Source organism: Patella vulgata, chromosome 7 (assembly GCF_932274485.2).
Source record: "Patella vulgata chromosome 7, xgPatVulg1.2, whole genome shotgun sequence".
Classification (NCBI taxonomy): Eukaryota; Metazoa; Mollusca; class Gastropoda; family Patellidae; genus Patella; species Patella vulgata.
The window spans coordinates 60,449,301-60,462,639 of record NC_065885.2 but is presented as its reverse complement, the minus strand read 5'-3'; the positions used below and the strand labels follow the sequence as shown (position 1 = coordinate 60,462,639).

General features: G+C 38.4%; 1 protein-coding gene across 1 annotated transcript; it reads right to left on the bottom strand.

The window, feature by feature from the left end:
• Positions 1 to 716: 716 nt before the first annotated feature.
• LOC126827513 (uncharacterized) lies at positions 717 to 12,249 on the bottom strand. Its single transcript, XM_050556936.2, has 6 exons — positions 12,114 to 12,249; positions 9,904 to 10,030; positions 8,338 to 8,579; positions 7,548 to 7,680; positions 4,374 to 6,344; positions 717 to 3,707 (listed from the first exon to the last, which is right to left on the bottom strand). Exons 2-6 carry the CDS (start codon positions 10,001 to 10,003, stop codon positions 3,496 to 3,498), a joined length of 2,658 nt encoding a protein of 885 aa, XP_050412893.2. The 5' UTR covers positions 10,004 to 10,030; positions 12,114 to 12,249; the 3' UTR covers positions 717 to 3,495.
• Between the last annotated feature and the right edge of the window lie 1,090 nt (positions 12,250 to 13,339).

The window sequence follows — 13,339 nt, the reverse complement described above, 5'->3', positions numbered from 1 at the left end:
TGACTATGGTGACTTTGTGAAGGAAGCAAGTCGCGGCACGTCAAAAAATGCTTTTTCTCTACTTGTCGGGTTGGAAGGTGACAATTAATAATTAAGTGGCGGCACGATCCACAAGTCAAGAAAAACTGCTTTTTTCAAAAGGGAACAAGTCTCCATGTCGACAAAATCAATCCAACAATACAAGAACATTACACTCGTCGCCTTTATTTTGTCGTCTTTTTGGGTTAATTATATGGACTTGTCGGGTTGTGAAGGCAATCAAGTCGACTGTGAAAGCAGATTTTCTCGACTTGTTGCCTTGGAATATAATCAGTTGACATAATTGACCCCAAAAGACGACAAAATGAAGTCAACAATTGTCGGGTAACTTTTCTCGTGTTGTTGGGTTATTTTGTGGACTTGTAGCCTTTCGAAAAAAAGCTGTTTTGCTCGACTTGCCTTCCGACCTTGTGGGGGGGGGGGGGAAAGGGGGATTGGATGGCCAAATGGTTAGTGCGTGCGCATTGTATCATAAGGTCTGTCATTGAGTCAACTGCCGTGGTTTCGATTCCCCGGTTGTACGTGACAAGGAGAGGGGTCGTCTGTCCAACCTTATTGGTTTTCTCCAGGTCCTCTGGTTTCCTCCCACTGCTATAAAAGACCCCTACACACAAGCGTCCACATAACGGACTGACATGTGGACGGATAGACAGGGGCGAAAAGAAAAAAATTACAGATTGGAATTATTCAATGATTAACTTTATTTAACTTTTTCTTTCTATTTATTTAATATTTCATAAAAGATGATATGAAATATAATATATAATTATTCTAGACAAGGGAGAGAGAGAGAGAGAAATGGGGTTTAACGTCCACTCGACACAAACTAGGTCATTTCGGGACTAACATATGGTTTAATTTTATTTACATAATGATCCATAATGTTCTGCCAAATGCCAATGGTATACACATGACCTCTGTTTGTCATCCCATCCAAACAACTATATGCTCTTCCCTGCCGAATCCTCAATCCTGTTGAACTGACATGGGGAAAGAGAGAGAGAGAGAAATGGGGTTTAACGTCCACTCGACACAAACTAGGTCATTTCGGGACTAACACATGGTTCAATTTTATTTCAATCATTCGCTTGCGCGTAGGGGTCTTTAGCAGTGGGAGGAAACCGGAGGACCCGGAGAAAACCCACGAGGTTGGACAGGCGACCCTACTCCTTGCCACGTACAACCGGGGATTCTCTAGACAAGGGATATAAGGATGCATTATGTAAGATTTAGACAAGGAGCTGGACATTGTTGCTATAATAGTTCAAAAATCGATAATGAAAAAAGAATATATTGAAATTTTCATTCAAATACTTTATTCTGAGCAAAGTTATGACTGTTTGAAGATATAGCGTAGATCGTTCATTATCGTTTATTATCGTAGCAACCCCATTAGTACTTTCATCGTTCAATTTTTAAATCTCGCAGATGTTCTAATCCATTAACATCTCTGCCATCCGATGGTCTAGAGAGTTGATTATGGGCTGGTCATGTTCATAAATCTCTAAATAATAGTTTATATAACATTTGAAGGCAAAATAAAGACCTGAAATAGGTAGATTTAGCTCTTACATAATGCATCTTTAACAGTTGAGATGGAAACTTTTACAAATGATCCTACTCATGAATTAATACCTGAATTTAATAGATGCATGAGGTGAAATTAACCCTTTATAGTGTTATTTAGAATGCCTAAGGCAGGTGAATAGCTGCGGAACCCTCAAAAACTAGAATATTATGGTCTAACAACATGTATAGCTATTCTCCGTTTTTTGTTTATGTCTTTTTTATGGACTAATGTGTTGTGGTTATTGTAATTTTATATTAGTTGTACTTATGTAAAGCGCCTGAGAGCAGCTCACTGAGTTGAATTGTTGGCACTATATAAATCAATTATTATTATTATTATTATATATCTCAGGCAGTTTGAGACCGTCTAAATTAATTAACGAAATGAAATGGGATTTAACGACCTACTGTTTTACTCTGATTTGGTATACAGTATATACAGTGTTACACAGTGGAGGTCGATCGTAGCCATGTTCGAAAATTGGGTTTTGAAAAAAAGGCTCTCTTTCCGGCGTGCAAAATGACCGTTGGGTCAGATCTTGTTATGGTCATTTTCCATAGCCCTAGGTCTTGACCGGAAAATATGGCCGACGTGGAACCCATGGCATACACCACAGAGGGTTAATTTGTTACTGAGATCATTTATCTCTGGTTTTTTTTTAATGAATATAAATTTTGTTACAAAAATGAAGATAATAAAAACACATACTCATGGAAAACAGATACTAATATATTTTGGCGAAGTTTCGAAGAGTATTCTCTTAACATAATAGATTGATAATGTTGAGAGGATAGGCCTACTCTTCGAAATGTCATCCAGATTGTTCTACTGTATGTGTCATAGTTTATTGCTCTATCCAGTTACTAAATGACACTGAAAGATTAATAATGAAGATAGTGCAGTCCTCGTACATCAGAAGTACAACATGTTATGGTTTTCAGAATTAAACAAAAATTAAAAAATACAAAACATTTCAGGTCTTTGATCAAGATCCACAAGACTCGAACCATTGTGTAATATTTTCTCAAAATCGGTTGGTTACGTCTGTTATACGAGGACTATACCATCTATATATAAATATTAAAACAAATGATTTGTAAAATTTAATTTGAATTTTTATAAAAAGCACTATGCGTAAAAATTATATGTAAAATAATGACCATAAAGTTATTAATGAACAATGTACAATAAAATTACAATAATTATTATGTTTATTTACACAATCATCGATCTCATTAAAACACAGATCCTATTTCGTTTCATTTTTTATAGTTCAAAATTTCATTTTACTTAATTGTCTTTACTACACTAGGATCTGGAAGAGGAGTTTTATCAATGGTGTTCTGGTTGAAGTGAAGAATTAGCCAATGAAACGGTCTGTTAAAGCGAACTGTGGGCAAACAACTAGAAATGTCAACGGCAGTGATGAGATTTCAAAATTTTTCTTGTCGGACATTTTTTCCCTGAAAATAAAGGGGCATAACTCTTATCATTATTTAAGCAGGCCAAAAGCTTGCCGTAACAGACTGTTTCATTGGCTAATCTCTCACTTCATCCAGAACATGTCAATGATAACAAATCTTCACTTCAACCGGAACGCCGATAATAAAACTCCTCTTCCAGATCCTAGTGTAGTAAAGACAAGTAAAACGAAACTTTGAACCATAAAAAAATGAAACGAAATAGGATCTGTGTTTTAATCAGATTGAATAAAACACAGGATTGTTACAATTTGCTGATTCTATTTAATCGAGCAGCATTCTCTATCTTCTTACACAATGATTGGTTCACTTGATCAAACTAGTCACTGCACATGGGCAATACCGAAGACAACCATTTGATATATAAATAAGGTTTAGAGACACTGGTTTATAACTATAAAAGACTTAAGCTATAGAAACACTATCACGTATAGCTTTATTACGACTTGGTGCTGGATGTATGACCTGTTGCGAAGAACCTGCATGTCTACCAAGATAATACGATAAATTATCACGATCTGGTGTAGAGTTTGCCGTGATAGAGTGAGGACCACTCTGTGATGGTGATAAAAATGGCTGGTCGTGAGGTTCGATTTCCAAATATAAATGATCTGTGACTGAAATATAAAAAAAAAAAAAATTTTGGGTCAAAGGTCATTACAAAAGCAATTTAATTACATGAACTCCTCAAATAAGAAGTGGTATAGCAGTGTTCTAGGTTTAACATCTTTAGTTTTCTGAACCAATCAGGATAATGAAGCAAAACAGTATGCTATGAGGAAATTTAGCCCTGGCAGCACAACTACATCTTTCCATTTTTAACTGGCAGTAAATTGATCCATAATGTTCTGCCAAATGCCAATGGTATACACATGACCTCTGTTTGTCATCCCATCCAAATAACTATATGCTCTTCCCTGACGAATCCTCAATCCTAGGTCATTTCGGGACTAACACATGGTTCAATTTTATTTCAATCATTCGCTTGCGCGTAGGGGTCTTTAGCAGTGGGAGGAAAGCGGAGGACCCAGAGAAAACCCACGAGGTTGGACAGGCGACCTACTCCTTGTCACGTACAACCGGGGAATCGAAACCCCGCCAGTTGACTCAATGACAGACCGTATGATACAGCACGCGCGTGCTAACCATTAGGCCATCCAACCCCCCGACATGGGGAAACTAGAATGTAAGAGTACCCTGCCTCGTGTCCAACACCTATCACATTATGTTCAATTGTTAGCTTTTGTTTTAATTACTTATTGATTGTTTGAATATATACTTACTTTCATCTGCAGTTTCTGGTAATTCACCGTAACCTGATCTTGTTGTCGTTCTGATGACAGTTTTACGAGTAATCTGTGGATTCGCCCCAGGTGGTGGATCACTGGGATCTCGTGTTGTATCTGTCCATAAAACCTGATTTGTCTCGATGCCAGTAACTGGGTCAACTCCTGATTTCATCATGGCTGTTCTGTGACCTTGACCATTATCAGGGGGAATAGCTCCAGCAGGGACGACAGATGCATTGTTACTATCACCAGGATTTCGAGGTTTAGATTTTCTTCTACCTGAGCCACGACCATGTGGTGTATCTCCGTATGGAGTGGAAGAGTATGGCTGACCTGGACTACCATGAGGATAACTCTGATTGTGATGACTTCGTGGTTGTGATTCTTGCGTAGCCATCATAAAAGATGTTTTTTGGACTGGACCGTTTTTAGTTGGTGTTTCTTGAACAATCCAGGCAGCCTTCCCCGCCATTTGTTGTGGTGCCATGTTGGGATGTGCACCAGGTGCTGGCATCGTTTGATATGCATACGCATAGGTTTGTGTTCCTGGTGGAACTGTTCCTGGGGCAGGCATCATACCATATGGCATTCCATATGCCTGTAAGGGATACATTCCTCCTGGTATACCATATGGATTGTACCCAGCATTTAAAGGTTGCATCCCTGCAGGATAGGGTTCTTCTGAAACTGGACGGTCAAACAAAGGTTCAAAAGCTTCAGGAGGGAGTGTATCTTTAACTTCTTGTTTTGGTTTCTTTTTCTTCCTTTTCTTCGAATTTGGTGATTTGTGGGCATCTTTATTTTGATTCTGTTGAAGGTTGGGATTGGGCACCATTTCTGATTCACCAGGTTTCGCTCTAGAATTGATTTCGTTCAACTCTGAATCATCAGATGTGTCATCTGGAGGTTTTTGTGATGGCCCACCAGGACCACCATGACCTGAGTGTCCATGAACTGATGCTGTAACAGTTTCTGGTTCTGGTACTGACATAAAACTACTGGAATCAAAATCAGAAGGTGGGCCCCCAGGACCTGATTGAGATTTAGAAGATTTTAGTTTTACAGCAGTAGCTTCATCAGCCAGATTCTTGGCTTTATTCATGTCATCGTGATGAGATCCTGTACTTTTATTACTACTTCTCCCTGTGTCACCTCTTCGTAACGATCCCCTTGTAGGGGAACCATCCTCTCCCCTTCTTGACGAACCCCTAGTAGGATCCCCCCTCTTAAAGAACTCATTCCCACTGTCTTTTTTCTTTAAATAGTGTGGAGTTGCTACGTTTTCATAAGCATCATCACCTCCATTAGATAGAAGTCTATTGTCTTTATTTTTATTATCATCACTTTCAAAAACATCATCAATTAATGTTTCTTTACTATCGCCACCTTCACCTCTTGCACTTTGACCCCTGCCCCTTGACCCCTGCCCTTGACGTATCTCATTGTTCAACAATTTTTTTAAATCAGTCTGTTCTTTCTGCCAAGAAGCTGAAGCGTCACTATTTTCATTATTATTAATTATCACCCTATTTTCTAAATCATCGTCAAATTTCCGTGGTCGAACGTCTCTATAGGAAGATCGGCCCAGGAATTGAGGCCCATCTGTTCGACGGGGACCATTTGGATCATACTTTCCGCTAGTTATGGTGTTCCATACTTTAGGATCCTGATGATCTATTCCAGTTTTTTTAATAACCCCGACCCCGTTTCCTAGTTTATCCGATTTCTCAATGGCGTGATTATCTTCCCCATCATTTAAAGATTTTTTGCCATCTTTCTTTAATTCCTCGTCTTGTTTATCATTAGGGATAAAGCCAACATAATCTGACAGTCGACCAGAACGCCAGCACCATATTAGGACACCAGCTAGAAGGAGAATGGCTAGCAAACCAACAATAATCCCTATAATAGCACCAGGTGGTAATGTAGAACCACCCAATAAGATACCAGGAACATCAGGGTCCTCTGAAAGTACATAAAACAAAACATTAAAATACATAAAAACGTCAAAATATAAGATAAATATAAAATATTAATTTTGATAATACTTTGAGGACTCAGAGAAAACCCACTAGGCTGGTCAGGCGACCCTACTCCTTGCCATGTACACCCTACCGCCCCGATGCAATATTTAAGACTAAGTCTTGATTATCCATTTTATCTTGCGGGTGTTCAAATTCAATTAAATCTCGACCATCTGATGTACTAGAGAGTTGATTATTGGCTTGTCATGTAAATAAATATCTAAAAAATAATTTTATAAACATTTCAAGCCAGAAAATATAATTTCAACAGGCAGATTTAGCTCTTATATAATGTATCTTTAACGTGTATAGAGGGTGGACTTTTAGATTGGAATATTAGTGAGATTATTAGTTCTATAGATTGGAATATTAGGGTGAATCTTAGTTCTATAGATTGGAACATTAGTGAGATTCTTAGTTCTATAGACTGGAATATTAGTGAGAATCTTAGTTCTATAGATTGGAACATTAGTGAGATTCTTACTTGCTTCTTTGTAATCAGTTTTGTTTTTGTTTTTTGTGACGATGGAACATGTACCCTATATGTATTGAATACTGAAGCGTTTCTTTATTGAATTTAAGAGTTTAGACTACTTTTTTTATACATTTCACCGATGTGGTTACTTGTATAGTTGAATTTTTACTACATATGCTTACATTCATATTTCGTGTAGCATATAGCAGATCATGACTCATGCTGGCATTACACAATGGGTTTTTTGGGTTGTATTCCTAATTTTTTTCAAATTTGAGTGAAATCTGTGTCACTACAGACCCGGGACTGTACAGCGCAGTGGACGCTTATGGCTAGCCCCCGGATCCATTTACTTTTTTTAAATTGTCTGTATGTTTGTGTTTTCCTGAGTATGATGTCCTGTTCGTGTATTTGTTTTTGTGTAAATTTTGTGTGGTGCAGTCCCCCTGTACTTACTATTAGTTCTATAGATTGGAATATTAGTGAGATTCTTAGTTCTATAAATTGGAATATTAGTTCAGTGAAATAGATAGAAGTGCAATGAATGTCCAAATTTCTACGACTGTCTTGTCCTAATTTTCGGTCACTTAGATATTCATTTATTGGGCATACACAACTGTTTCCGGACATGTGCTTGTGCACATACATCTCTAAGTATCGTTAACTTACCGTATGTCTTCACCGTTAATTTGATGACGTAAGCTGTCTGATATAAAATAGTAGGACGTCGAAACTGAACCGTAATCCATTCATTATCAGAGTATAATGAATCTTTATTTTTACTGCTGCATCCCAATCTTTTCTATAATAATAAATAAATAAATAATTAGCCTATTATTTAGTATAATAAAATCTAGGTTTTAACGTCCACTCAACACAATCCAGATCATTTTTGAACTAACACAATACAATTTTATTTTCAATGAAAGGGTCTTTAGCAATAGGGTGGGATAGGGGGGCACTGAATGACATAGCATAGACCAAACCATGTGCGACCTTACTCCTTGCCACATACAAGTAAGGAAATGAAATGAAATGGGGTTTAACATCCTACTTTTCTGCACCAACTTGGCTAATGAAGACTGGCATACAAGTAACGAATCAAAACCACGCTACTAAATGAAATGAAACGTGGTTTAACAACGTACTGTTCTGCTCCGACTGGGTCAATGAAGACGGGCATATGCCATATACAGTGTGCTATGAGGGAAATTTTGCTCAGACAACGGCACTACGGTCTACTCTTACATGTATATCTAATTCAAACGGCCAAGCGCCCTTCAACGTGCACACCAATGTGTACACGGGATCTTGGTTTTTCATCTCATTCGAACGACTAGACCACTGTCCTTGTCCAGCCCTCTGTCCTGCACCACAGACAAGGGGAAACCACATTGGAAATTTCTTAATGATCTTTCGTGGCCAATGCAACTTGAATTATGATATGAAAGGTACTTACAAGAGAATTACCATATGCACCTTTTCCGCTGAACAAGTCAACAAATACTGCACAATCCTCGATAGCTATTGTTTCTATGTCGACCTGTAGTCGATTCTTACCATCCGTATAGCCAGATTTTATATATATAGTACATTCTGTTGGTGGATTGGCTGGTGCCGCGTTTGAACGACCGTTTAAAACAACTTGCTCATCAAAAACTGTCACTTCCCGATTACACGTAGACAAACGATCCAGATCATCTGAAATGAAATAAAAGCTTGATTAATGCTCTACTGTTCTGTACTATGGGGCAAATTTTGCCTGGGCAGTGGCACTACGGCATACTCTTTTTCCCAATTCTAATTGCCAAAGGTTCTTTTCATGTATGCCAATGTTTACATAATACATAGGACCTCAATTTTCCATCCCATCCAAACAACTAGTCAATGTTTCTTAGAGGCCCTCCATCTTGCATCACTGGGGAATTTAAAGGCTGGGATCGAACCTGTGACCTCCTTATTAGTGAGCAAGCGTCTAACACACTGAGCCACCGACATGGCCAGATTAAGATTACACAGGGCCTCTGGCTAAAAATATCACTGGACTGCTTGCATCAACAGTAAAAAGAGGACATATTCAGTCCTTCACGTTTAAGGGTAGCTTTCGCTCCTGCTCCTCTCGACGCACGTCAGCTTTCCTTCGAAGGAGTCATTAAAGACTCCTGCAAATTAGCTAAATCACTCTCCTAAATATTGAGATTAATAAACTACTTTCAGTTTTTGTTTTCTTTTAAACTGCATATATTCAAGGTATCAGGAGCTTTTTATGGCTCCCGCACAATTTTATAAACATGAAAGACTGCATATTCTGGTCATTGTCCGTCACACTCACAATATGAATGTCAGTATGGTAGATTGTAGGTACAATGTACTACAATCTGATTAAAATACAGATCTATATTTCATTTTGTTTTTTTTTATACTTTTGAAGGCCTCTACTACATGAAGATCTGACCAGTTGTAGTGGAAGGTCGTGTCAGGGATACTACGAGCGGCTTTTGAACCTATGACGTCAGACATTTGATTAACCAATCAGCATTGATGTTTCTAGTAGGATACCCACAATTCAGTGCATCGCACGCCAAGAACTCGCTGCAACAGACCGTTTCATTGGCTAATCCCACACGTGAACCAGAACGCGGGTTATGTAATAACTGCTAGTGTAGTAAAGACAAGTAGAACGAAATTTTGAACTATAAAAAACGAAATAGGATCTGTGTTTTAATCAGATTGTAGGTAGATAGATAGATTTATTTGCCACAGACATGTAACAAATTGATTTTTATAACTATCTTGGGGGCCCCTTTAATATTGGGGGGCCCTTGGCTGCAGCCCTGGATTCAGACCCCCAAAACCCCTTTACTCCGGCCCTGGCCACTAGTGGATCCGAACAGCAGCCAGAGAAAGGCAGGTGACCCTCCATTTTCGACTCATCACGTACAAAACCACAGGCTTTTATCGCAAACATCTTCCATTTTGTTCAGATCTCTAACCGATCTCAAATAGGTATATTGTTATTACTTACAGTATGTGTCCAAAGCTAATATTGGTGAGCTTAAAATCCCCAACAGAATGAACACAGCGCTCTCCATTATAACCAATCTTCTAGTCATCACTATCATCATTCTGTTTTATTATTCCTCCATACATCACTGTAACAGAAAGAGAGATAAAAAGGGTTAAAGGTCCACTGGGCACAAACTAGGTCATTTCAGGACTAACATATGGTTCAATTTTATTTCAATTTGCTTGTGCGTAGGGGTTTTTAGCTGTGGGAGGAAACTGGAGGACCCGGAGAAAACCAACGAGGTTGGACAGACGGCACTACCCTTGTCACATAGATGCGGGGAATCGAAACCAAGTGGCTCAATGATAGACCTCATAAACGTACACACATTAAAACATTCGGCCACTGTAACATAAATAAACAATCAGTCTAATTTAGTAGCCTATATCTACGGAAAAGAGTGCCCATAGCAAGGGCTGGAAATGCGCCCCCTGTTTTACATGTAGGCCTATATAACACCTACCCAGATATCTACCTTTCCTATACATGTAATAGGCCTACAGGTGATCTGGATAAAAAAAAATGACTTTATTTATAATAGTTTATTACTCTAGCTTCAATTTAAATAGGTGTAATTATAACACCTTACTCAGCTAGGGGGGATCACGTGGCTAAGTGAGTTAGACGCTAGCTCGCTAGCCTGGAGGTCGGGTGTTCGATCCCTGCATTGGCCGAGAAAGTTCATCCAGATTTTCCGGCGTGGTTCTCCCTTGTCAGTGATGCAGGATGGAGGGCCTGACAAGGAAAGCTGTCTAGTCGTTCGGATGATACCAAAAACTGAGGTCCCGTGTACACATTGGCGTGCACGTAAAAGATCCCTTGGCAGTTGGAATTCGATATAAGAGTAGGCCGTAATGCCGCTGTCCGGGCAAAATTTCCCTCATAGCACACTGTATGGCGTATGCCCGTCTTCATTAGCCCAGGTTAGGAGCAGAACAGTAGGACGTTAAACCCCATTTCATTTCATTTCATTTCACTTACTCAGCTAGATATCTACCTTTCCTACAGGTGATTTCGATATAAAAAAATGACTTTATCTATAATGGTTTACCCTAGCTTCAATTTAAGTAGGTGTAACTATAACACCTTCCTCAGCTAGATATCTACCTTTCTAATAATATAGGTTATTTGGATAAAAAAAGCTTTATTTATAATAGTTTTTTCCTTTTCTTGGGCATTTTCGGTCTAACACTCATGTAGGTGTAAGATAGGCCTACGTTCCCCAGGTATCAACATTTGTACTTACTGGTATCTATACAGTTGATTTGGATTTATTAAAAAAAGGCTTTATTCATCATAGTATTAGTTAACCCTTTTCTTAGACATTTTTGATCAAACACTCAGGTAATTAAAGGTGTGAATAGATAAATATAAGACCTTCCCCAGATATCTACCAGATTTAGATTTATAGCCAGCGACTTCCGCTCACGAGAAGAGGGTTGTGTCAACAAAATGCTTAGGGATGCAAACCTCTCACCGCTCAAATAACGCCGACGCACGCTACGTCTTGTGATATTCTATAAAGTGGTCGAGGGGAAAATACCATCATTGCCCCCCCCCCCCAAGAATTTCTTACACCAATTGGAAATAAACGCAGGATTAAGACCCGAGATTTCAGTGACTTTGACCATCAAAACCATGTAGAGAAGTTCTCGTTCAACAATTCCAAATGCTTTAAAATCCAAACAGCTAAAACATCACCCTTTAGAAACTCGTTCTTTATCAAAACAACTTTAGACTGGAACCACCTACAAGATACATCAACGCATTGCACCACTGTTGAGAGCTTCAAAGAAACCCTCACACTCCTTTCCGGCGCACTATATGTCCAGCAGGACCCTGCGCTGTATACCCACAGATACAGATACAGACCCTCCATATGGGCATATCTACATTAATTTCCAGTATTACATCTGTTTTGGGATTTTATATAATAGTTTACCGTTTTTTGGCATTTTCGGTCCCACATCAAGTAGGTGTGAAGAGATTTAATACCTTCCCAACATATCTACCTTTCCAATATTATGGATGATTTGGAAGTTTTGAAAGGGCTTTATTTATAGTATTTGGTCATTTTCGATCAAATATTCAAGTAATTAATAATATGTAAATAAGCAACACCTTTCCCAGATATTTACCTTATATAAACGGCTAGTTTTATAACTCACCTGAATGGATCCAATCACCTGTAATTACAACCAAACGTTTGACAATGTATCATCTATCTATATCTTGTTATTATTGGCTGTCGCCATTTTCCCTGCCTTTGACCTAGTTTATTATTGACAGTCGTTAAATTAGTCTAGACCAACCGATAAACCCAGGTGTGACAGTAGTGCACAGGTACGGGGGAGATTTGAAATCTTATTGTAAAACCAGAACTTCTTTCATTTTTCCTGCTATTTCGGCTTTCTAATGTTAGCTAGCTAGGTTGCACCCGTCGACATATGCCAAAATATACGAACAGATTTCCCTAGAATCTCTCACTAATGTCCGAAAATTTAGTCATTTTTTTAGTGATAAAACATTTATCAGGTACATTTTCCCACATTATGGGAGATTAGATAAAGAGCTGACAGTTGAACCATGACTCCCAGGCACATTCTCAGTCCACCTGTGCTAGTCTTATTACAGTGTTTCTCAACAAGTGTGCCGCGGCACACCTGGGTCTTCCTAAGTGTGCCGCGAAATTTGAACGGCATACTAAGAAAATGAGAAAAACCACCGGCACCTTTGTTTGAGTCTCTAAATTGGCTTACAATCTACCAACGCATTCAATATAACCAAGGAATGCTCACTTTCAACATTCTAAGGGACAAATTACCATCATATTTATATAACACATTCTGTGAAAATTCTAAATTGACCGAAACTACCATGACATTGAGATCAGAGAGTCAACTTAAATTAGCAATTCCAAAAAGTAAGAAAAAGGCAATGACAAGAACATTCCAATATACCGCCTCTGTACTCTGGAATTCACTACCTCAAATACTGTGAAACATGCGTCTTCAAGTTTTATCTTCAGAAAGGAGTAAGTAAAACACGTTAAATCTTTGAACTCTTGTTAATTTCTGTTGTCCTCTGAATGTATGTTTATTTGCCCTTTTTTTTCTTTCTTTATTGTTTGTTTGTTTGATATTTCTTTATTATAAGCTTATATAATATGATATATATACACTTTGTAAATATTATTACTGTGTAGTTGCTAGTTTTATAGAGTAGGAGGGACATGTTGAAAATTAGAAATGAAATGAAATGAAATGGAGTTTAACGTCCTACTGTTCTGCTCCTAACCTGGGCTAATGAAGACGGGCATACGCCATACAGTGTGCTATAAGGGAAATTTTGCCCGGACAGCGGCACTACGGCCTACTCTTATATCGAATTCCAA

Coding starts and splice junctions, on each gene's coding strand:
- LOC126827513 (XM_050556936.2), bottom strand. CDS start 10,003: ATGATGATAGTGATGACTAGAAGATTGGTTATAATGGAGAGCGCTGTG. Junction 8,580..9,903: donor ATTAGCTTTGGACACATACT/GTAAGTAATAAC, acceptor ATTTCATTTCAG/ATGATCTGGATCGTTTGTCT. Junction 3,708..4,373: donor ACCAGAAACTGCAGATGAAA/GTAAGTATATAT, acceptor TTTATATTTCAG/TCACAGATCATTTATATTTG.